At 38.5% G+C, this 26047-nt stretch overlaps 2 protein-coding genes and 1 pseudogene across 2 annotated transcripts in view; 2 read left to right on the top strand and 1 right to left on the bottom strand.

Annotated features, from left to right (window-relative positions):
- IL1RAPL1 (interleukin 1 receptor accessory protein like 1) overlaps positions 1 to 26047 on the bottom strand; it is a 1380067-nt gene that overhangs the window by 1288930 nt on the left and 65090 nt on the right. The gene's annotated exons all lie outside the window — the stretch shown is intronic.
- Positions 3236 to 4661, top strand: LOC129475658 (2-acylglycerol O-acyltransferase 2-like). The gene is given in 2 exon segments (XM_055267894.1): positions 3236 to 3428; positions 3431 to 4661. Coding segments are annotated over 2 exon segments (1002 nt in total). The 3' UTR covers positions 4240 to 4661.
- LOC129475659 (histone H3.3A-like) lies at positions 19889 to 21397 on the top strand (annotated as a pseudogene).

Genomic DNA, 26047 nt, shown 5'->3' with positions numbered 1-26047 from the left:
TTCCTTTCACCATATCTCACTTCTCATGTTTTTGGCCTCTGAATGGCAAGCAGTCAGACTTGAGCTAGTTACAGATAACAAAAAAAAAAAAAAAAAATGGAAGGAGAAGGAGGAAAAGAAGGAGGTGGTAGAGGCTGCAACATGACATTGCTCTGCAACTTCCTGAAATTTATCCTGAAGAAGTAATCAGGCTGGGTGTGGTGGCTTACATCTATAATCCCAACACTTTGGGAGGCTAAGAGAGGCAGATCACCTGAGGTCAGGAGTTCGAGACCAGCCTGGCCAATACGGTGAAACCCCATCTCTACTAAAAATACAAAAATTAGTTGGGCGTCGTGATACATGCCTGTAATCCCTGCTATTCAGGAGGCTGAGGCAGGATAATCACTTGAATCCAGGAGGCAGAGGATACAGTGAGCCGAGATCACCCGACTGCACTCCAGCCTGGGTGACACAGTGAGACTCCATCTCAAAAAAAAAAAAAAAAAGTAATCAGAAGGCTATCTTTGAAAATATGCATGCATGACACACACAGTCTCATAGAAAGCATACACATCTCAGTGTTGTATTGGTATCAGAGAGAAAATATGAAAACCAAGTGTCCACCAATAAGAGATTGGTTAAGTAAATAAAGACATACGAATCAATTCAATATGTTGCTACAGTTATTATAATCATGATGCAGATTTGTAATCAATGACTACATTGATAGATGTCTATGACATATTGTGAAAGGGGGAGTTCAAGCCAGTTTCAAAATTGTATATATCACATGATCCTTCTTATATAACATACAAACACACAGAAAAAACAATAATATGCACACAAAACATAAAGATCTTTAAATGCTGGCATTAAAGACAATATTCATAATACCTTTAGAAAAAGAAAAGCCAATAAAACTATTTTGGAAAAACTGATGTAATGAAGACATTTTAATAACATATCTGTCTCATTATCATACAATAAAATTAGTTGACTTGTATAAGTAATATAATTTGTCCTCCCCTCTATAACTGATGTATAAGACTTCATAACAGAACTATTATAAGGTAGAACTTTCCTTTGTAAAAAATAAATACACTATTTATTAGCTGTGTAGCTTCTAAAAATTAACTAATCTCTGCACATCAAATTGGTGAGAAGCTGAGTTATATAATTGGTACAATAATATCAGTCTGTCACTATGTATAAGAGAAAAAGAATCAGGGTCAGGATTTTTGAGTCCTTAGACCTAGAAAATGCTAGTAAAATCCTCAAAAACAATACAAGTCCTCAAGAAAAGGCAAAATCCCAAAGAAAGCGGGTTTTGTTGGTTTTTTTTTTTTTTTCCACTCAGACTCTCAGGCTGTCACCCAGGCTGGAGTGCAGCGGTGCAATCTTGACTCACTGCAACCTCTGCCTCCCTGGTTCAAGCGATTCTCCTGCCTCAGCCTCCCGAGTAGCTGAGAGGATAGGCGAGCGCCACCATACCCGGTTAACTTTTGTATTTTTGGTAGAGATGGTGTTTTGCCGCCTTGGCCAGGCTGGTCTCAAACTCCTGACCTCAGGTGATCCACCAGCCTCAGCCTCCCAAAGTGCTGGGATTCAGGCGTGAGCCACCACACCCAGCCATAAAATAAGTGTTATTAATATGCACACAGAAAATAAAAAAATATTGCATAGTGCAGCACATGCATGTAAACTTTTAAACCTCTCCTTTCCTTGGTGTTTAATCTGTGATGAAGCTGACATCCTCCAAAACACCAGGAAAGTATATTGGGATAAATACAGATGTGAATCCTTCCTCCTGTCTATTCCTGATTTTTTAATTTTCTTAAGGAATTTAAGGATGCTTTAAAATCATCTTAGTGGCTCAATTTAGACGATGGAGCAATAAAATGATCATATCGTAGATTAAAAATTAAGTGTTGTGGTAAAAAAAATTAAGAATAGTGAGGCTATTACCACTTAAGGTATTTCAGTAGTCAAACGTTTTCTTTAACAATCATAGAGATGAACTGTCACTGATCTCTTCTACCAAAGTTTTGTGTTTAACGATGATTACCAATGATTCAAAAGGTAGTAAGACATGACATGAAGTTAGCTACACTCATCCAACTTATGAATGAAATGTAGTTACCCCAAACAACTGAACTCCTACAAGACTTTAGGACTTGGAGCTGCCCAGTTACATGTTCTTCATCATAAAGAGTTAAATCAGCACAACCTAAGCATCGCTGTTTGTATATTTTCCTTATACGATTTCGAATTATTTTTGTATGTCACTGTTATTCTCAACAAAACTACAGTTTATTAAGAGCAAGTCTCCTTTATACTTCTTCTTACTAGCCTCCCATCTAATACTGCCTTCCTCATCCCACCCCCATATTTCTCCACAGTAGTTAGCAAAAGCTGGACATATGGTAGATGCTCAATATATTACGCGCAATGTTATATATATTGTATTATGCTTTATGTAATGTATGCTATATTTAATACTATATGTAAAGTATTATGCTCAATGCTATCTGTATTGGCTTAGGTTAAAATATTGGGACAATATAAGCAGCAAATAGTTCTTGTAATGCAGCTTGTCTCTCAGCCTAATTGCAATGCCTACCTATACCAGCACACTGGGGCGTTGCAAACACACACAGAATGCCTGACATGCTCAAGCAACCATTACATGACAAGTTAGAGACACAGTGGGGGTTAAAAAATATGCTTCAAAGATGCCCTGGAATGTACCTTTGAACAATACTATGGAAATAAGAAGGATTAGCAGCAACAAATATTCAGTGCAAGCAACAGGAAAGATGAATGAGATTACTCATCTTAAGCATTTAAAGTGCGTAAGTCTAAAAGGTAGAAACACCAAAAAACAACCATACATTGCTGCTATTGTTAGTCAGGCATTATCTACACCAAATGGTCACATATTATGGTTATATGTCTAGTAATTTCAGCCACATCCCATATATACTCACTACTAAAAATAATATGTCCATCTTCAAATGATTTTGAATCATTACTTACGGATTTTTCTATATACACCAACTAGGCTATTTATTCTTAGTGTTTTATTGTGCATTAAAACTAAAATAAAGAAATATTTACTTATTATTTTAAATTCATATTGCCAGGCACAGTGTCTAGAGATTTGGGTATATAAAATGTGTATGCAAAAACCTGTGGGTGCCTCAGACCACAGCAGAGCTCACAGAACCTGCGGGAGCCAGGCTGACCTGCCAGCATGGTAGAGTTCGCGCCCTTGTTTGTGCCGTGGGAGCGCAGGCTGCAGACACTTGCTGTCCTACAGTTTGTCTTCTCCTTCTTGGCACTGGCCGAGATCTGCACTGTGGGCTTCACAGTCCTCCTGTTTACAAGATTCTTGCTCCTTGCTGTCCTGTATGCGGCCTGGTGGTACCTGGACCGAGATAAGCCACGGCGGGGGGCCGGCACGTCCAGGCCATCAGGTGTTGGACTCTATGGAAGTACATGAAGGACTATTTCCCCATCTCGCTGGTCAAGACTGCTGAGCTGGACCCCTCTCGGAACTACATTGCGGGCTTCCACCCCCATGGAGTCCTGGCAGTCGGAGCCTTTGCCAACCTGTGCACTGAGAGCACGGGCTTCTCTTCGATCTTCCCCGGTATCCGCCCCCATCTGATGATGCTGACCTTGTGGTTCCGGGCCCCCTTCTTCAGAGATTACATCATGTCTGCAGGGTTGGTCACATCAGAAAAGGAGAGCGCTGCTCACATTCTGAACAGGAAGGGTGGCGGAAACTTGCTGGGCATCACTGTAGGGGGTGCCCAGGAGGCCCTGGATGCGAGGCCTGGATCCTTCACGCTGTTACTGAGGAACCGAAAGGGCTTCGTCAGGCTCGCCCTGACACACGGGGCACCCCTGGTGCCAATCTTCTCCTTCGGGGAGAATGGCCTATTTGACCAGATTCCCAACTCTTCTGGCTCCTGGTTGCGCTGTATCCAGAATCGGTTGCAGAAGATCATGGGCATCTCCCGCCCACTCTTTCATGGCCGTGGTGTCTTCCAGTACAGCTTTGGTTTAATATCCTACCGCCGGCCCATCACCACTGTGGTGGGGAAGCCCATCGAGGTACAGAAGACGCTGCATCCCTCGGAGGAGGAGGTGAACCAGCTGCACCAGCGCTATATCAAAGAGCTGTGCAACCTCTTCGAGGCCCACAAACTTAAGTTCAACATCCCTTCTGACCAACACTTGGAGTTCTGCTGAGCCCAAAGGGCAGGGCCAACATTAGGGAGCCCAGCAGGAGGTGCTGTGCTATGAGAAGACTTCCTGGAGGTGTTTGTTGAACATATCTGCAGAGCCTTCCCAGACTCCTGCAAACCCAACCCATATCAGGCTGTAAGTCAGAGCAGGCAACACAGAAGAGGAGACCAGACTCTGGCACAGCAATCTGCACTCCTGCTGCAAGACCTCTGCAAGCCTCCTGCTCCTTGGCTTCTGTCTGCTCATCAGTGAAATGGGAGAGAGGGCTGGAGGAGAATGGTTTCTGAGGTCTCTGTTCTCTGTTGTCATGTCACTCAAACATTATAAAAGGAAATGCAGGGAAAAAAAGAGAACAGCAAGATTTTTATTCCTCTGACCTTGAGTGACAGCACAAAAGAAGCCACCAGCTCCAGTCCCTTCTCCTACAAGACCCATCATCTTGCACCCTGGATGTCCCAGGTCCTCCCTCTCCATGCTGGAGAGGAGGGGTGGCCAGTAAACTCCTGCACTCACCCTAGGTAGCTTCAAGCTTCTGGGTTCTCTGGGTGATGGAGCGGCAGCCAGAGGCACACAGAAGGTGGGTAGGAAGGACTGTGCTCTGTTACCGACTGGCTGTATGACTGTGGGCAGGCCTCTTTTCTCTCCTTCTGAGCCTCAGTTTTCCCACTGACTGAGTCTCAGCTCTGACATTACATAGGCTGAGAGCTCCATAAGGCGCCTCTTACTCACCCTTTGTAACTTCAGCCCCTTACCTTGCCACAAAAAAGGGGGCTCCATAAATGTCAGTTCAATAAATGAGAGAATTATTAAAAAAAAATAAAAATAAAAAAATAAAATGTGTATGCATTGAATACATGACATAAAAATAGAGTTGGATATTTTTCAAGTTCAATTAGTTAATTTTGATCTAAAAATCCAATTATTCATAAATCATGAATACTACATAAACTTACGTACTCTAACCTTACAATGGGCTAAGAGTTTTGAAATTTTCTTTTATTCAAGCTATTAAAACGTAAGTCTACTTTGACTCAAGAAAAAAATGTAAAAATTCTCAGGTAGTTTTTCTGAAAATAAATATATCTCCAAGAGGACTATATTTTCCAAAACCAACATTAGGACTCATAGCTTTAAATGCAGGTAAATAATTCAGACTATTTGAAAATGAGGACAGTTAAAACAAATCTAGGGTAAATGGCCATTGTATCTATTTTAACTTAGATAATGAAAATAATTGATATAAAAATATTCTTCCCTCAATATATTTTGTTGGCACAAAATGAAGAATGAAAAAAGGAACGGTATTTCCCCAAAGTCTATCTCCACAGCTGACACAAAATAGATATTTAATTTAAATTGTTTCATTGAGTGCATAGGGAAGGGGGGTGGTGGTGCAACTGATGTGAGAGTTTTCCACAATGAGAAGGAAGTACCTTGGTCAAAAGGAAGCATTTTAATGTTGTTTGGAGTTGTTTTTTTTTTAATCTTACTTAGCCACAGAATAATAAAGCAAATACAGTCATTAGAAAAGAAAAATGTGATGAGATAAAATATGATATAAGCTGACTATTAAGCTAAATAAGTTTCTGTTTAGTTTGAGAAGTCAATACAATTTTTAAAGTATTTAACAAAACAATCGCATTGTTTGATTTCAACATGAAATTCAAAGGACAACGGTTTGGTTCAGTGTTAATCTAATACAATGCACCTTCAATACACTGAAAGAAAGCCTGTGCTTCTCAGTATGAATCTTCAGAAAAATGAAGACTCTCATTTGGCTATAGAGACCCAATTAAAGATGCAGATTCATCACACATTTCAAAGCCTGTGACCATACACAGGGCTTTCACAGTCCCAAACTCCCAGTGAAATAAACAACATCCATCCTTAGGGTGATGTCAATCCTAGACAATTTGTGAAATAGGTACCTGCATTTACACATTCATATATTCAACACTTAGGATCTACATTGTTGCAGGCACTCCTAGGTGTGAGGAAGACAAGGGTCAACAAGGGTCATGGATCACACCCTCTGAGATTTTGTATCTCAGTTAATCACATCCCACTCCACATTTTCCCCTTTCAGAGGACCAATGCTGCCATGCTGCTCAGCTCTTTCTAACTCCAGAGGACACTGACCAGGGAAATGCCCTCCAAACTAAGATATTAGCCACTGAATGTGCTACCCACCTGGAAAGTAGTGACCTTTTAAGAGAAGACTTTAGTTTAATTAGATCCCATTTGTCAATTTTTGCTTTAGTTGCAATTACTTTTGGTGTCTTCATTATGAAATCTTTACCCGTGCCTATGTCCTGAATGGTATTGCCTAGGTTGTCTTCCAGGGTTTTCATAGTTTTGGGTTTTACACTTAAGTCTTTAATCCATTTTGAGTTAACTTTTGTATATAGTGTAAGGAAGGGGTCCAGTTTCAGTCTTCTGCATGTGGCTAGCCAGTTATCCCAGCACCATTCATTGAATAGATAATCCTTTTTCCATTGCTTGTTTTTGTCAGGTTTGTCAAAGATCAGATAGATGTAGCTGTACAGCCTTATTTCCGGGTCCTCTATTCTGTTCCATCGGTCTATGTGTCTGTTTTTGTACCAGTACCATGCTTTGCAGGGACATGGATGGAGCAAGAGGCCATTATCCTCAGCAAACTAACACAGGAACAGAAAACCAAATACCACATATTCTCACATATTAGTGGGAGCTAAATGATGAGAACACATGAACACATAGAAGGGAACGACACACACTGGGGCATTTCAGAAGGTGGAGGGTGGGAGGAGGGAGAGGATCAGGAAAAATAATTAATGGGTTATAGGCTTAATACCTGGGTGAGGAAATAATCTGTACAACAAACTTCTATGACACAAGTTTACCTATGTAACAAACCTGCACTTGTACCCCTGAACTTAAAGGTTAAAAAAATACAACCTTGGAAATGAGAAAGTCAAAAGCCCACAAGAATGAATATTTTTTTAAAGGATTGAAATAAGGCAATCCAAGCAGGACCATGGAAATAACGGATTCCTTTCAAGGGGGGTGATGGGGCTGGCAGGTAGCTGTAATTGTTGTACTGCCACTAGAAAGCAGGTGGTAGATATGAGGAACATGACCCACAGCCAGGAAACAGAATTAATAGAAGTTAGAAAGGGTGCCAGGGCCCTGATCCAGGAAGAAAACTGGACAGAAAGTAAGGCAGGTGAAACTAAGCATGAGCAGCAGTGGTAGACTCCGCTGTGAAAGGCATGGAAAGGAAGAAAAAAAGGACCCAAGGCTCCCCAAGCATCACTGCTCTTAGTAGGTGGTCATTAAATTTTAGCATAAATCATTTCCTGAAGAGCAAAGATAGCAGTCCCCCTCCCCCAGCTTCTATCTTTTCATTCACTCATTTAGCAGCTTTCAACTGAGAGATCAATAAAGTTACATCTCTCAGGGTAACAAGACTCCCTTAATTTATCATGTTTAGTAGTCATATAAAAAAATCCTAATTTTATTTTTTTTTTAACATTCTTTCCTTGCTTCACTAAATAAAACACATAGGAATGTATCTGGTTTGCAAAGTTCAATTATAAGGTCTGAGGGATAAATTCAGTATCATGAACATTTAAAAGTGTAATTTGTCTTTGGAATTGTTCTTAATACCATCACACCCATACAGTTACAAATGTTGATATTTAATCCTGTAGAGATTATATTCTGTGCAGGCACAAAAACACTAAATATAAATTATTTTCAGTATGAAAAAAGGGTTATAATTTTTCTTAGTTATAACAGTATATGTCAGAAGACGAAAATAGAGAAAAGCTAATCAAATTGCTTACAATTCTCATATGGAGAAAGGTGAATCAATTTAACACTATGCTCTGAATAATACAAAACTCGTTTAGGAAAGCACTGGAAAATAAATAAATACCAGTGCGGACCTACTGGTTTCAATCATATTTCATATTAAATTGGCTAGGCAGAGAAAACAGTTCAGTTAACTTCAATGCTCCTTCTACTGAAAAATGCCCATATGCTAAGATCTGTGGGATGGCCCAGATTCTGGTCTAGTACCTCTGGCAGAATAAGTTACTGGAAAAAGAGGTTTTTAATCTCTCCAGCCAAAATAAATTTCTTTGCTGACCAGATGTGTTAAGCTTCCACAGTTTGTTCATGCAGCTTTCTTCTTGTTCAATAAATTCAGTCCATACAGCGCTCCTGAATGATTCTTATTATTGTGCTGCCCAGCTGGACTAGAAATCCAGACTTCTTTGTCATCATAGTTTCTTGGTAGACATCATAGCCAACTGGGAAAAACTCTACTAATTTCAACAAAGCTGATAAGTAACACATCAGCATTGGACTACTAACTCAGTCAATCTTCGGAATAGAAAAAATGCAAACAACAAAATGCATTACTGAATGTAATCAGTAGCATTATTTTTACTATTAAATGTGCTCAGATCTGTTAGCTAGCAAGTGTGTTGGAATGAATTTTATAAGTTTTGTTCAGTTTAGATACAAAAGTATAACTAGGATATCCCATTTAGCAGTTAGAAAATATGTGACCCCCTTGAGATTAAGTTTTCATTACAATCTCAAGGCATAACTTGAAATGAGCATGTCCCTTTGTTCTTTTGACTTGTTAATACCTTTTCTGGTTTTTAAATTAGTCCTTTTGAAAGACTTAAGAAAAAGAATATAACTGTAATTCATGAATAATTGAGCCAGTGTGGGCATTTTAGGAGACCAAAGACTTAAACTTCAGAAGAATTTAATTTTACTTAATTAATGTTACTCACTGGAAATTGTGACCATAGAGGTGTGCTATAGATATTTATAGATATTCTCCTTTAAGTGTGCACATGGAAATTCAACTTTGGTAGTTTAGTTATTTTCAGTATCACACGTTGACAACCATAATCTGAATCAATTAAATCAGCATATCACTATCATTATGGCACGACTGGTCATTAGAATAATTTGAATTTATCTCATCCTTCAAAGTTCATAAGTCTATTTTATAAAAGTTATCATATGGAGCTGTTTCTTATAAGGAAGTTGTTATTATACACCTGCCTTTGGTTGAAAGCAATAATGCTTTGAGAGTTTAAGTGACTTACTTAACTTTACATTATTAGAGGGTGGTAGAGCTGTGGCAGGAATTTGGTTATTACAATTCCAACCCCTGTTCTGACTGCATTGCTCCTTAACTGAGTGCAAGGAACAATACTGCTATATTGTGAAAATTCTCAGAGTCCAAATAAACCTGAAGCATAAAATTACAGGTGCAGACTAGAGAAAGAACACAGATTTTTTTCAATATTGCAGATGAGGCTGGCTTCCTTCTTCTTAGTTTTACTTTTAGCCAAACAGTTCTGTTTCCCCTAATTTATCAGCCTCAAAGAACCAATGTCTATTCTGGTTAACTATCCAGACAAAATCACAAGGGTCTGGTTAAAAACTGATGAGTCAGCAAAAGTATGTATTGATCCCCTCCAAAGCACTATACAAGGAACTACACAAAGTTCTGGGATGCATAAAGATTAAGACACAGTCTTGCCTTTGCTTTAAAGCGGGTGACCAACTTGTCCCAGTTTGCCTAGGACACTCCCAGCTTTAGCAAAGAAAGTCCTGTTTCTTGGGAAAATCCTCAGGCTTGGGCAAATGGGATAATTGGTCATCCTACTTTCAGGATGGGAGTTGTGCATGTTTATATGCAATTAGAATAGCACCAAAGTGTTTATCATGGTGATATACTTAAAGTCAGTGGAAACAAAGCAGAGATTCTCTACGTTTGCCTGAGAAAACTTTTGCATTTATCCATAAAGTCCACATAACTATAAGTCTCTTAAAGTTCTATCCTTTCTAGCCTCAGCAATGTCTCCAAGATCACTGAAATTAACTCGAATTGTTATTATTTCTCCATTCTCTTCAATTTTGGAGGGGATATATATACATAATTTTTATATGATTATATAATTATATATAATTATATATAAAGATATAATTATATATACTTTATAATTATATAATTTTGTATATTTATATATAATTATATTATAAATTATATAAATAATTTATATATAATTTTATATGTAATTTATATATATATATATATATACACATATATATTTGAGATAGAGTCTCTCACTCTGTCACCCAGGCTGGAGTGCAGTAGTGCAATTTCCGTTCACTGCAACCTCTGCCTCCTGGTTCAAGTGATTCTCCTGCCTCAGCTTCCTGAGTAGCCGGGATTACAGGCATGTGCCACCACAACGGGCTAGTTTTTTTATTTTTAGTAGAAACACGGTTTCACCATGTTTGCCAGTCTGGTCTTCAACTCCTGACATCAAATGATCCACCCGCCTAAGCTTCCCAAAGTGCTGAGATTACAAGTGTGAGCCACCGCGCCCGGCCTTGGGGCTACATTTTTAATTGTGTTATTCTACCTGAACTATCCCCATTTCTCTTCCAGCCGTCCTTAAGTCTAATATGTCATGTTCCCTGTTACTTTTTCTGATAAATTTCTGGTCCAGTTCATCTTAGCAAACAGCCTGAAGTAAAGTAGCACCTAAGAGACAGTTTGTTGAATGAATGACTCAGCACTTTGAATATATCTATATTTATCTAAAACACAGATAAAGTATGTTGAACAAAGTCCATCTTTGTTCAACATATCAGATGAGGGAAATTTTTATAAGTGTTTCCTGATTATCAAATACGTGTCAAACACTTAAGTTTCCTAATTTAATCCTCTTAACCCTCTTAACCACTGTGAGAAAGAATGAATATTATTATTATCCTCATTTTATTGAAATGTAAAACAGGCAAAGAGAAGTTAAGTAACCAGACCATTGGTATGACACAAATTCAGTTCCAGGTCTGTTTTATGGCAAATCTCATGACTGTATTATGCTATCCATGGCTCACAGTATATTAAACACCTTCGTAACTGGAGGATAACATGAGAGGCCACAAGCAGTGGCTAAAGCAAGCGTTTTCCAACAGAAAACTTCAAGGAGGAGAAATAGGGTATCCCAAGAGTTACAGTTGAATAGATGTGGCTATTTGGAATCTAGGACTAGAAATTTATGACATTAGATCAATCATCAAAGATATTTATTTACTACAGCTATATGCTATTTATATACAAAGCTGCAGACACAAAACTGAGTAAGAAAACAATTCTTGGCCGGGTGCGGTGGCTCATGCCTGTAGTCCGAGCACTTTGAGAGGCCAAGGTGGGCGGATCCAGAGGTCAGGAGGTCGAGACAAGCCTGGCCAACATGGTGTAACCCCGTCTCCACTAAAGATACAAAAACTTAGCCAGGGATGGTGGCGTGTGCCTGTAACACTAGCTACTCGGGAGGCTGAGGCAGGAGAATCGCTTGAACCCAGGAGGCAGAGGTTGCAGCGAGCCAACATCGCACCATTGCACTCCAGCCTGGGCAACAGGGTGAGACTCCGTCTCAAAAAAGAAAAAAAAACAATTCTTTTGGATTCCCAGCCTTGAATTCAGTGGCATTGCCTATGATTGGCTACAAAGAAACCTGCTCCTTCATGAATTTTTATTACTACCCCCAAGCCACCACAACTAAATATGCAATTTTTACTAAAAAAAAAAAAAAAAGAGTAATTGCAATGCACACATGGCTTTAAAACAAGCTGCTTTTCTCCCATACCCAAACAGCTCAGCTCCAAGCACCACCTAACTGCTACATAGAAATTCTAAGGCTGCCACTGCTGAAGGCTGTGATCTGCTATGGACTGAATGTTTGTGTCCCTCTAAAATTCATATGATGAAATCTGAATCCAGAATGTGATGGTATTAGAGGGTGGGGCCTTTGGGAGGTAATTCGGACATAAGAGTAGAACCCTCGTGAATGGGATTAGTGCCCTTACAAAAGAGACCCCAGAGAGCTTGCTCTCTGCCCTCCACCATGTGAGGATACAAGGAGAAGATGGCATTCTACAAACAAGAAGAGGGTTCTCACCAGAACCTCACCATGCTAGCATCCTGTTCTCTAACTTCAAGCCTACATAACTGGGAGAAATAAGTTTCTGTTGTTTACAAACCATCCAGTCTACGGCGCTTTGTTATACAACAGCCTAAGACAGGTTCAGAACATCAATCACCAGGAGAGGAGGGATCAGAGCTGTAGTCATCAGAAGGGTGTTCAGAACCAGACATGTGGAAGAATGAGAAAGGGAGTTACTAACATGAGGCGAATAGACAAAAATGTGTTCACAGTAGCAAAACAGGAGTCCAGTTACTAGGATTAGGGCACAAGATCCAAATCAGACAGGCAGCTGTAGACAAGAATTTAAGCAAAAGACATGTGAGGCAACATAAGCCTCCAAAGTGATTCGATTGACAGTAAGTTTTGTTTTACTTTAGAGCTGCAGTACAAAACCATGAAACATGAAATGTATACTTAAGATTCAGGCAGACCCAGTTTGTGACCTATTTTACAAAGATTATTTTGCAGGGTAACAGTGCTGTAAATCTAGGTAAGAAGCTAATTAGTCACCATAACTATCTTGGGTAGTAGGCACTGTATATTTCCCAAATGTATTTTTTAAGGTAATTCACAGCCCAAGAATGATTTCATTCACTTGCTTGGAATTTTTTTTAAATGACCATCTTGAAAATATGTACACATCTCTTCAGTAAAAAATGGTTTTCTTAAGTGAATTTAAAATTAGGCCTAAAAGTAAAGTAGAATTGACATGTCATTAGAAGTAATAAATATCTCCACATTACAAGAAAATTGTCTAATTCAAGATGCAAATTGTTAATATATAGCAAATAGAAAGCCACTGCTGGATAAATAAGTAGTACTGGTAAAATTCAGCCCCCAATACATGGTGCAATTAAGTCTACTTTCTCGAGCAAAGGTATAATGACTGAAGGAAGTCACAAATACTGTATATTTACTAATGTCAATTAGCAATTTGTTATGTTTATATAGCCAACTAAGCCAGGTGACAGCAAAAATAAATCTAAGTATCATCTACTTGATAGAAAGCTTTCATTCAGAATAGCTGATTTTTCAATTATGTACCTTTAAAAAACAAAGCAAAAGGACCAAAAGAAATAAGGTTTTTTTGTTCTAATTAGAAAGTTTTATGTGTGTTTGTGTATTCATTCATACTTTGCTACTCTTTTTCACTTTAATATAGTCCTACTTACAGAATAATAGATTTAGTTGGTAAACAAAAAAAATTATTCAAAAACCGCCTAGTAATGCATTTATCTTTATGTTAATACTTTGGAGGTACTGGATTTAAACACCTTCTTAGAAATGCAATTCATCTTTCTTCTTTGTCCTGTTTCTTCTTGGACTTCCTGTTTGACAGTCTTATAAGACCCAAAGATCTTCACTATCAGCTTTCCCATATCCATCATATTTATCAGATTGTTTGTTAAATTATTTTTATTAGCTCAATCCACAAATAGGTGGGGTCCACTGTGTCTTTTAGCAAGTTCAAAATCCACACAGGCAAGGGTTGGGTTATTTGGATGTCATTTTACAGATTTTTTTCACCGGGCATCCTGCAGCAGCACAAAGGAAGCATTTCTTAGTATGTAACATCGCCTTCTGACTTCTCAGGGTACCACAGCCTAGTGGGGACCAGAAACGGGCTGGCATTAAGAACGCTCCACCTATCCTCCAGAAAGCTGAACCATCCACTGGGTAAGTGCTCTAACCTGGAGAGTGTGGGTCTGAGTGATCCTGTGTAGGTCTGTGTGGGCCTGCGTGGGCCAGTGTAGGCCCGTGCAGGCCAGTGCAGCGTGGGCAAGCACCAGAGTGCGCGTGCGTGCTCCATAGCTGACACCCACTCTTGAGTCTCTGTTTTTTCACATTTCCTCCCACTTCTATGACATTTAGGGATATAGGAATAATCTCATTAGTCACTAACCTCAGGAAGTGTACTGTTTCAAATAATCTTTGCTGCTTATAAAGTACCACTTACAGCTGGGCATGGTGGCTCACGCCTGTAATCCCAGCACTGTGGGAGGCTTAGGCAGGCGGATCACCTGAGGTCAGGAGTTCGAGACCAGCCTGGCCAACATGGTGAAACCCTGTCTCTACTGAAAATACAAAAATTAGCCAGGCATGGTGGTGCACGCCTGCAATCCCAGTTCCACGGGAGGCTAAAGCAGGAGAATTGTTTGAACCTGGGAGGTGGAGGTTGCAGTGAGCCAAGATCACACCACTGCACTCCAGCCTGGGTGACAGGGCGAGCCTCTGTCTCAAAAAAAAAAAAAAAAGCAAAAAAAAAGTACCACTTATAAATAGAACTGCCATATTGAGTAAATAAAAATAGAGGACACCCAGTGTAATTTGTATATCAGATAAGGAGTAATTTTATTTTAATATAAATATATTTCATGTAATATTTGGGACACACTTACACTTTTTTAAATTCCTTGTTTTTATATCTGGGCGTCCTGTAACTTATCTGCCAACCCTATTTATCAAGTATGGGTCTAGATAAGGAGTCCTGATTGTATCATAATCAAACGATCTTTCCTGGGAACAGCGCCTCATTGCCTTAGTTGACTGCATTGCCTTGCAATTTCAGTGGTCTAGCTGTTGGTCAGAGATGTCCAGCCACAAGACTGCATTTGTAGTATACACTTGTGCAGTGAGATAATCATACCTGTGCTTTACCAGAGTGCACACATGGTTTTAAAAATTTATTGGAAATATTTGACCATGTCCAGTTCAATGGACATTATTTATTTTGTCCCCGAACTAAATGTCTCCCTCTAAAAGCAAATGGAAACAGGTACAAATTTACACCATATGGCTTTACCTACATGAACAAAAACAATTGGAGACCAGATTTAGAGTCTAGCAAGTAGTCTACAGTTCTGCTCTTCCCTTGCACATGGAAAGCCCCTGGAAGTTGTTTGGTTCACCTTCCAGCAACTACAACGTTGTGTAATGGCAACAAGCCTGACAAGCACAGTTCTCTGAGTTCTGAGAAAAAGTTCATTTAGTCTTCCTGATTCCATACTGAATGTGGTAGAGTGTAGCTTAGAGGTGATCAGCATGTGGGGAAAAGAGGATTATTAGGCAGGGACAGCACAGAGTTGTGGCTGAACTCCACAGAATACAGTAGAAAAACCAAGGGAAGGCAAAGACACAAAGAACCATTGATCATACTTAAAAGATTAAGCCTCGGGAATGATTGGACAAAGTCAGCACTGTGGGATCACCTTGGAGGAGATCAAAAAAGAAATTCAGTAAAGCTAAAAGAAACATGTAGGCACATGTCATCAATGCAAGCCAAGGATGGTTAGACAGAAATAGCCCCCTGCAGATATTTCTGACAGTAACTCCAAATAAAATCTTATTCTCTGAATCTACAATGCAGTCTTTACTCTCGTCATATTTTCCCAAGTCACAGTACTCACATACATATAAATATAGAAATTGAAAGTCTTTTCCTTCATGTTCAAAAAAATTTTTAAGATACATTTTTAGATGAATGACATTTCAGCTCAAATCACAATTGAATTTTCGGGGACAGTTACAATGCAAAAATCATGATGCTCCCTATGGATTTATACTTTGGTTTAAAATGTTAGTTACATTTGAATGCATTTGATTTGTTGTCTTTTTTGTTTGCGTAGAAAAAAACAGGAAAGATGACTATAATTATGCATACTTTGCAATGATTAGGCATTTAATATGCAATAAGATATTTGCTAGGGAAGTATGTCTATGGCTAGAACAGAGAACAGGCTCCAGGGTTATGTCAAGATGCAAAGTGATAGGTGTGCGAGTGAATTCTCAAGCTCATTAATCATTTTTGTACTTGAAGTGCTAAACTGCTAATGTTACACTGCGAGTGAAAATGAAGTAATTAAGGAGTTTAATAGCTACAGTCTTCTGAGGAGAAAACAAGTTGATAATGCTTCTTTTAATATGTTACATAAATTGGATTTTTTGTTAAATTACAAAAACCAGGTTCATCTATTGTGTAGCTTCGAATGACACAAATCATTTGATTATATTTGTATATGGGGCCAATAGATTGCTATGTAAAGGCAGTTCACTAAACCATCACATTTATAAGAGAAAGTCTCTGTTACCAAGAGCACAAAAACACCTATCAGCTTCTCATCTTTTTTTCTTTTGATGCTCTAAAGCTTACTTCTCAAATTATCTGTGGTGAAGGGCCAGTTTTTGTTCCTTTGTTTCCAATTCATCACAGATATATTATTTCATAAAATGCAATGCCAATGACTTGAAAAATGAAACAGACGTACAAAATACAATCCCCTTTTAAAATTACTGGATCCAACGGATACAACAGTACTCAGTCGGATTCCTATGGAAGTTTCTAATAGCCTACTCTCAATTACTCCACAGACCGGAAAGAATGTGAGGATCTGCAGCAGCTCAGGTTGAAAAGCACCACTCTAAAAGCAGAAGCCTAGAGAGCAGTGGTTTGGCCATAAACTGACACCAGTTCACTTACTGGCTGCACGTTCAGGTCACCTGAAGGCTAGGGACACCTATGAGGAACTAATATTCTGTGTAAACCTCCTGCTACCTTTAGGGAGGACTATGAACTCGTCTAGGCAGGGGTAAGAACTGCTCATGGATGAGCATCTCTGCTTGGTCCCTTTCAATTGGAATTTGCTTTTTTCTTCTTTGGTCACTCTCAATACTTTTTTCTTCGTTCTTTCCCTTTTCTTTTCTTCCCTTTCATTCTTTTTCCCTCTTTTCCACTTTGGAGGTACTTTCATAAAGTTAAAGACTGAGACCCTGAAGATGGACAGAAATGGATTTAAATTGTGACGCTGCCACATTCTGACTATGAGAAAGTAGGCCAGTCATTCAAACCTGGTAAGTCAGAATTCTCATCTGTGAAATGGCAACAGTATTATCCTCTGTACGGCATGAATGTGATTCCAAAATTAGTTAAAAGAGTATAACAGGTGATCTTGGAATGTTATTCAGCCCCTCACCCTCTTCCTTTTCTGGTTCTTTTTTGTTGTCCAACAGAGAAAGCTGCACTATTATATGTTTAAATTAATGTATTTGCAGTTGTGCCTACAGCTTATAAACATGGCTCTTCTCAGAAAATTAATTAAATAAAGCCAACCAGTCAGCCAGCAAACCAGACAAACAAATAACAGACACCACTACATCTTTATCCTCTCCCAGGTAATGGTACTATTTTCCACAGCGGTCCAAAACCCTGGGAGTCAAACTCACACCCTATCCAATTCTAAAATTGTCACTGACCGTAAAATTACTCCTCCAAAGTAGCTCTCACATCCATTTCTTCACTTCTGCTCCCTAGCCACTACCTCAATTCTTTTCTTAGGTTTCAAAACCAATCCTCCTGAATGTTTTCTCAAACTCATGCAATCGATCATCTTCAACATTGCTTACCTGAAGGCTCTTTCTAAAACAAAAACCTCCTCAACTCAGCCTCCTGCTTGAAACCTTCCCTGGAGGCCCACCCTCTGTGATCTATGGGGAAAAGTTCAGAAGCTTAACTTTTGGTCAGATACAGCTGCCACAGTTTTAAATACCGCAGTTAAACTCTTTCCAAATTGGTTGATAAATAACAGCTTCTCTAGACCCAGGCCACACAGGCCACACTCAAGCCCTCCTCCACGCCCTGCAATCAACCACCATCTAAAAACAAAGGTTAACACCTGAAGGAGCAAAGAAGAGGGCGCCTCCCACCCTTCAACAGAACTGTCTTGATCATCAGTGTTCCAGCCTTACCAGTTGGAGAATATTTTTAATACTTCTCCTACTTAGAAGTCTTTTACTATCCCTTTCACTGTGCTTTGAGTATTTGCTACTCTTATGCAGGGACAAGCATGTAGCATAATTTAATTTAAACATGAAGCAGATGTTTGAAGGTAAGGCCAGGATTGCCACTCACCATACTCAGAAGGACAAAGGCTTAACAGAGAACATTATAGAAAACAGAGTGCTCTTTGAACATTAGAATATTTTATTCTAATTTGTCCACTGGGTATCAAATGTGAATTGGTTTTTCTTATCAACTTATATTGTATTTTGCATACTAACACTTTTAGTAATTAATAAGAGTTTCATGGTGGAAAGAATTGATCATTATATATCCTGTCTCCTAGAGTTAATACCATTTTTAAAAGGAGACAATGTTTTCACGTTTAAACACAGAATACTATAATTATAAACATCAAGCCTATTTCAAAGATTTTTTCACTGTGATTAATTTAATATAAAATATATTACTAAGCCCTCTCAGAGATCCAGTCAATCTCAAAATTATTTAACATAACAAATCCCCACTATGCAAAAATATTTCGAATAAAAATTGACCTCAATCAAATAATATATCATCAGCATTTACTTCTCAATGCACATGTATATGAGTTTTTATATGATTAGCTAGACGTTTTCATAGAAATGCTAGTTTTCTATTTTCTTTTTAATGATACAGTAGTTACCCTCAGCTGAATTTTATTTTCATGCATCAGTTGCATATTAATCTTGAACATATGTATGGGACTAGATGTAATTAGGTAGTTTTTTAAAAATAAATGCTGGTATTTTAAATTTTATTTTAAGGACAAACTTGCCTTCCTCAATTGAATTTTATTTTTATACCTTCAATTGCACATTTCACTTGAGATCTAGATGACTAGATTTTTTTGTAAGAAAGAAGCAGACTTAAACACAGGAAACCTAAACGAGTCTAGACTTGGAGCTGAGTATAAATCATAACACCTCTTTTGCTAATATAGAACATTTTAGGATGGAAAGAGGCCAAGGTGTACATTTAGGTCTGGCCCATCTTTGAGTTATAATTATTATTATAGCCTACTCTGCTTTCTCCCCAACCTCCTCTTGCCAAAACTATTTTTAAATTATACTTGTAATACTTTCTTCTTTTGCTGGACTTGCTGACTTATTCCATGTTTTCCATTCCCAGTGTGATGAATCTCTTCATATTTTTGTGACTTTTCTTCGATATAAGCTGGTGGTGTCTGCTGGCAGTTGACATTTACTCAAATAGTTAGGATCACTCGTTATATCTATTCCCTGAGAACTGTGCAGATAGAAAATAATCCCTTCTTAATCTCTTAATTCTCAAAGTACCTAGTTCTAAAATTTCCTATGTTTCTAAATGTGTTACTGAATGTACATATTTTTAGTCATTCCATGTCCTAGCTGTCACTTCTAAAATAACAAATTTATAATAAACAAATTTGAATTTGAGTATCCTATATCTAATAATTCATATCATATGTTACCCTTTCTGTCTTTCATTGAAGACAAAAGTTGGCTTTTTCTATTTGGGGAAAAATTGCAGGGTCTTTGTGAATAAATATCTACATATTTATTTCTTATCTAAAATACCTATTATTTAATGACTAACATTTTGACAAGAGTGGGGGATAAAAAAGAGAAGAAACAGATGTAACTAATAACTCTTACATATATTATAAAATCAAAACACTAATAGATTGTTTTTTAGGGGTCAAAAGTATTTCAATGCTTTTGAGACTCATTATTTATCCTGGGCATGACATGAGAAAATAGAAATAACTAGAGTCAATTAAGTTTAATGGCAACCCAGTAACTCCAACACACACACACACACACACACACACACACACACACACACACACCATCCTCACTCTGCTTCTGCTTTGGAATCTGGAGCGGTTTATCACAAGTGAGGTGTTACAGAGTAATTTTCCCTCACTCAGACATGAAAAAGTCAAGATAAAACAATGCTAGTAAGAATATTTGTTTCCCTGCCCATCTCCCTAACATCTGTATCTCAAAACACTGGTCCCCAAAAGTAACTTTTTAAAGGCAGATTCCTAGGCATCATCCAAAAAATTCTTGTTCATTAGATCCAGGATTAGACCCAAGAATCTACATTTTTTTTTTTTTTTTTTACCAAGAAACCCAGGTTTTCTTGAGCTAAAGTACAAAGATTAATCTCTTCATTTTTTTCTAACACGTTTTTCCTTCTCTGATTACTAAATGGTTAAATCCTTTGCTAATGCTTTAAAATATCTTTACACAACTATAGTATAACATAAGTAAGCATGGTTTAAAAAATATGCTTACAACTAATTGGAGCAATTGTGTTCGCAGCCGCCGCCGCGCCACCGTCGCTCTCGAACGCCAGCGCCGACTCTAGCTCGCCGAGCTCCAGCGGAAGGAGAAGGGGTGGTTAAGCAAGGAGGTCTCTATATCATGGCTCCTACAAAGCCGACTTCCCGCAAATCGACTGGTGGTAAAACACCCAGGAAGCAACTGGCTACAAAAGCCGCTTGCAAGAGTGCGCCCTCTACTGCAGGGGTGGAGAAACCTCATGGTTACAGGCCTGGTACTGTGGCACTTCGTGAAATTAATCGTTATCAGAAGTCCACTGAACTTCTGATTCACAAACTTCCTTTCCAGCGTCTGGTGCAAGAAATTGCTCAGGGCTTTAAAACAGATCTGCGCTTCCAGAGTGCAGCTATCGGTGCTTTGCAGGAGGCAAGTGAGGCCTAGCTGGTTGGCCTTTCTGAAGACACCAACCTGTGTGCTATCCATGCCAAACGTGTAACAATTATACCAAAAGACATCAAGCTAGCACGCTGCATACGTGGAGAACGTGCTGAAGAATCCACTATGATGGGAAACATTTCATTCTCAAAAAAAAAAGTCTCTTCTTCCTGTTAACCGGTAGTTCTGAACGTTAGATAATTTTTTTCCATGGGGTCAAAAGGTACCTAGGTATATGATTGCAAGTGGAAAAATAGGGGACAGAAATCAGGTATTGGTAGTTTTTCCATTTTCATTTGTGTGTGAATTTTTAATATAAATGTGGAGTCATAAAACATTAATACAAGTTAAAATGTTTCAGTGAACAAGTTTCAGCAGTTCAACTTAATTATAAATAAACCTGTTAAATTTTTCTGGACAATGCTGGCATTTGGATTTTTTCAAAACAAGTACATTTCTTATTGACGGCAACTAAACGGTGTTTGTAGCATTTTTATCATACAATAGATTCCATCCATTCACTACACTTTTCTGAGTTGTCCTACATGCAAGTACATGTTCTGAATGTTGTCTGTCTTCTGTGCTGTTCCTGTACGTTTGCTATTAAAATACATTAAACTAAGAAAAAAAAACTAATTGGGGAGGGCCAGGCATGGTGGCTCATGCCTGTAATCCCAGCACTTCGGAAGGCCAAGGCAGGCGGATCATTTGAGGTCAGGAGTTCAAAACCAGCCTGATCACCATGATAAAACCCCATCTCTACTAAAATACAAAAATTAGTTAGGCGTGGTAGCGGGCACCTGTAGTCCCAGCTACTCAGGAGGCTGAGGCACAAGAATTGCTTGAACCCAGGAGGCAGAGGTTGCAGTGAGCCGAGATCACACCTCTGCACTCCAGCCTGGGCAACAGAGTGAGACTCCGTCTCAAAAATAAATAAATAAATAAATTAAACTAATCGGAGAGGATAGGACAAATTTGGAGGACATGGCAATTCATTCAGCAAATATTTCTGGAGCATCTATTAAGTGTCAAGCACATTGCTCAGTGCTGGACATATGAAAATACAAAACAACCTTTTTATCATCCAAGGAACACAGAGAGTCTTGCAAAAGACAGACCTAAAATGGATCAATCATAACACAATGTTGTTGATTATAACAAAAACACAGGCAAAATACACTACAGCCTAATATAAAGGAGTAGATACGTTTTACTTCCTTAAACTTTACACTGTGGGTTCTCTTCCCCAGAGTGCCAGACATTATAAAATCTCCAAGGCCGGGCACGGTGGCTCACGCTTGTAATCCCAGCACTTTGGGAGGCCGAGGCAGGAGGATCACGAGGTCAGGAGATCGAGACCACGGTGAAACTCCGTCTCTACTAAAAATACAAAAAAACCAGCCGGGCATGGTGGCGGGCGCCTGTAGTCCCAGCTACTTGGAGAGGCTGAGGCAGGAGAATGGTGTGAACCCGGGAGGCGGAGCTTGCAGTGAGCCGAGATCGTGCCATTGCACTCCAGCCTGGGTGACAGAGGGAGACTCCGTCTCAAAAAAAAAAAAAAATCTCCAGTTAGCCTCTCGAACACCAACCTTCATTTTCTGGTCCTAAACTCCAATTTTTTAGAGTTCTTAGGTGTTTTATTCTGCTCTCACCTGTGTGCTTGTAGCTGTAGCACAAGCAAGGACAGGGTTAGAGAGGGGTCTCTTTAGCCAGTGGCATTTTAGATGCACATCAAAATTGTAGGTTTCAAATGTCCAACTGCCATGATCCAACAAGCCAGAATTCTTAGCCTTTTTATGCCCCTACTGGGGTCAGACAGCCCACATGTAAAAGCACTTGACTACTTTATTAAAGGGAAAAGGTCTTTGAAAATTGAATGTCAAATATACAAATGTCCATATATTTAATACTTCTTTAATCAAATTCCCTTAGAACCTCATTTTGGCAAGATAGTTAAATCCTTTTTATCAGGAATATCTTTTCCTTCCCCTTAGTTTCTTTTCCTTCTCCCCTGTTACCAGCTTATCTACTGAAATGCTCTTAAAATAATTGGGGAAAGAAATAATGTAGGAAAGGGTTACTAAATCTGAATTTTACTGGAACTGGAAAAAAAATGTGGAAAATGGTAAAAGAGAAATTTCAATATTTATATTTGATACAGTGAAGAAAAATTAAGAGCAAACATCTTGAACCATAAACCACTGATAATTGACTTAAACCATGAGTACTTATTAGATTCAAAAGTACAAATGTTACACACCCATATTATCAATTTATTTCACAAATGTTTATTGACCATCTACTATACATACAGCCCTATGAAATGAGCTAAGGATATAACCATAAGTGAAATATGGACATAGTATATGCCCCCATTACATTTATAGTCTGGTAGGGGTGTAAAATCTGTGTTTTTTTTTTTTTTGAGGCAGAGTCTCAATCTGTTGCCCAGGCTGGAGTGCAGTGGCACGATCTCAGCTCACTGCAAGCTCCGCCTCCCGGGTTCATGCCATTCTCCTGCCTCAGCTTCCCAAGTAGCTGGGACTACAGGCGCCTGCCACCACGCCTGGCTAATTTTTTTTTTTTTTGTATTTTTAGTAGAGACGGGGTTTCACCGTGTTAGCCAGGATGGTCTCGATCTCCTGACCTCGTGATCCTCCCGCCTAGGCCTCCCAAAGTGCTGGGATTACAGGCGTGAGCCACCACACCCGGCCGTAAAATCTTAATAAACAAATTTATAATTGCAAATGTGCCCAATGCTAGGTACACAACACTATCAACGCAAGGCAATTTGATCTAAATGAAGAGGTCATTGAAGGCCTCTCTGAGATGGGACGTGAAGGACACGCAGGAAATAATTGGGCAAAGAGAAGTAAGAGCAGCCCAGGCATAGGGCAAATGCTCTGTGATGGGGCTTTATGACAAGGATGGGGCTTTATGACAAGGATGGGGACAGAAAGAAAGCTGATGGGACTGGAATTCAGAGAAGGGCAAGACAGGTGAAGGCTAAACAACTGGGAAGGCACTGATAATATATGAAAAAGTGAAAAACATCAATGGCACCTTGTTCCTGTCCACCAGAGCTCAGAACTGAAATGCAATTTCAACGTCCACCTGAAATGCAAATTCAACAGGTGCTGTGGCAGGGCTAGAGGCAGCAAAGTGGCTCAGCACAATCAGAAGAGTAGGAGAAGAAAAGACTTTCTCTGAGTGGGTGAAGTCTGAGTTGGACATTAAAGGAGGAGAATGACCAGGGAGAAATGGAAAAGCAATAGCAAGGGTGTGTGCCAGAAAGTAGAAAACACTCGACATTAGAAGCAACTGGATGACTAACTAGTTTGATATCTTATCCTACAATTTGCTTTTCTAAATTGTTATTTCTTTTTCTTTGGAGTTTTAAGAAAATCTAATTCTACGTCATGGTCGTGTATCTGTTTAAAATGAAATAAGAAATTTTTTACATGATGTAATATAATAATGAAATCGATTACCTCTGGCCTTCATCTTCAAACATTCTGTCTTTTGTTTCCAATTTGCTTTTTGGTCACCTGTCTTCTTTTCTAGAAATGTTCAGCAGTCACTAGGCCTCCAGAAGCATTCATCCCAATGAAATTCAAGTAATTTTAAAATTCCACCTTTTCTTTCATTACCTTTTTAATATAAAACGTGTGTAATGTTGCTACTAAAAAAGAATGTTTAAAATCTCCTTTTTAGTTTTATATCCTTTATTCTGAGGCTAGTTGAGCTACCTGGACCCTTCAACCAATACTTGTTACAAATGAAGCAAATATTATGTTAGCCTTTTGTTGATCTGTCAGTTCCCATTAGAAATTTTATTTTTGAACCTCTGCTTAGCATGTATTCTGTAATTAAGATAGATGTATTTTTTTAATGATCTACTACCATGGCAAATGATTAGGATGTGTTTATTTGCTTGGTGCTCTTTTTGCTGATAGGAGCATTAAAAACTTTAGTTTTTCAGCACTTAGAATAGGATATGTAATATTTGTACACCAAACCCCTGGAACATGCAATTTACCCCTATAACAACCTGCACATGTATACCTTGAACCTAAAATAAAAGTTGGAAAGAAGGAAAAAGAAATGGTTGCATACTTTGTTGATGACATTATTCTAGATCAATTTTTTTTACCATTTTTGTTCATTTCATTTATACTATTGATAGTATTATAATATGATAAATGTACCTCACTGGTATTTTTATCAACTTTTCTTACAGGAAATATGATTCCCTGGTTTCATCAGCTCTTCCGTTTCAAGGATTTCTTATATAAGTGTGTATGTCAGGTTAATTTATCTGGCTTCATTTCATGTAGACCAAGGTCATGAGTTTAATTTCTTTGGAAGCAGTTCAGTGTTTTAAATGGGAACTAAATTTGGTCCCAAACAGACCTGATTTTCCATCTTGACTCCTCCCACCCCCAACGGCACCCCTTTCCCAGGTCACAGGAGATAGAGTGCTTTATTCTATCTAGACTCAAGACCCACCCAAGTCAGATACATTTTGAAAAATATTTCTCCCTGTAAACCCTTAAAACCCAATATTCAGCCAGTGATATGGGTTTACATGCATTTTCCTTTGGGTCAAAGTAAAGTATTTGGGCCAATTTCCCAATTTCCATGAGACTCAGTTGCTTCATCTTTAATTAGAGAAAATGTTTGAAGGATCTCACAGGGTCCTTGTGACATCTAAATATGGCAAACACCAGTGATGTCTGACACATAGTAGTTGCTGAACAAATGTTTATACTTTCCTTCCCTGTGCTTGATATTTTCTATCCACGTATGGACCAAATAAATTGTTAAAATCATAGATTGCTGACATAATCTTGACAAATACAAATCACATTCCATTTAGAATTGTTGTCTTCCTCCAAATAGCTTTCGTAGCCCTACTGTATTATTATCTATGAGTCACAATTATAAAAATACATATGTATTTGAAATGATTTATGGATATTTAACAATAAACATTTAATCGGCCCCATTAGATTTATGTGAATATAATAAAAGTCATTGGAGAGGTTTTTTTATTTAAAGTAATTTTTCAATGGGGATGAGAATACCAACCTTTTAGATTTACTGCTTAAAAAGGAATAGGTTAATAAATATAAAACATTTGGTACATCGTAGTGCACAAAATTAAGTCCTCAATAACAGATAACTTATTATTTTTTAAAGAGCCTTAAGGTTTTGTTTGTTTGTTTGTTTGTGTTGTTTTTTTTTTTAACCAAAGAAGTACACCAAATCATAGACTGCTA

Source organism: Symphalangus syndactylus, chromosome X (genome assembly GCF_028878055.3).
Source record: "Symphalangus syndactylus isolate Jambi chromosome X, NHGRI_mSymSyn1-v2.1_pri, whole genome shotgun sequence".
In the NCBI taxonomy this organism is placed as follows: domain Eukaryota; kingdom Metazoa; phylum Chordata; class Mammalia; order Primates; family Hylobatidae; genus Symphalangus; species Symphalangus syndactylus.
The sequence above is the reverse complement of the archived record's forward strand: the minus strand, read 5'-3'. Positions and strand labels throughout refer to the sequence as shown.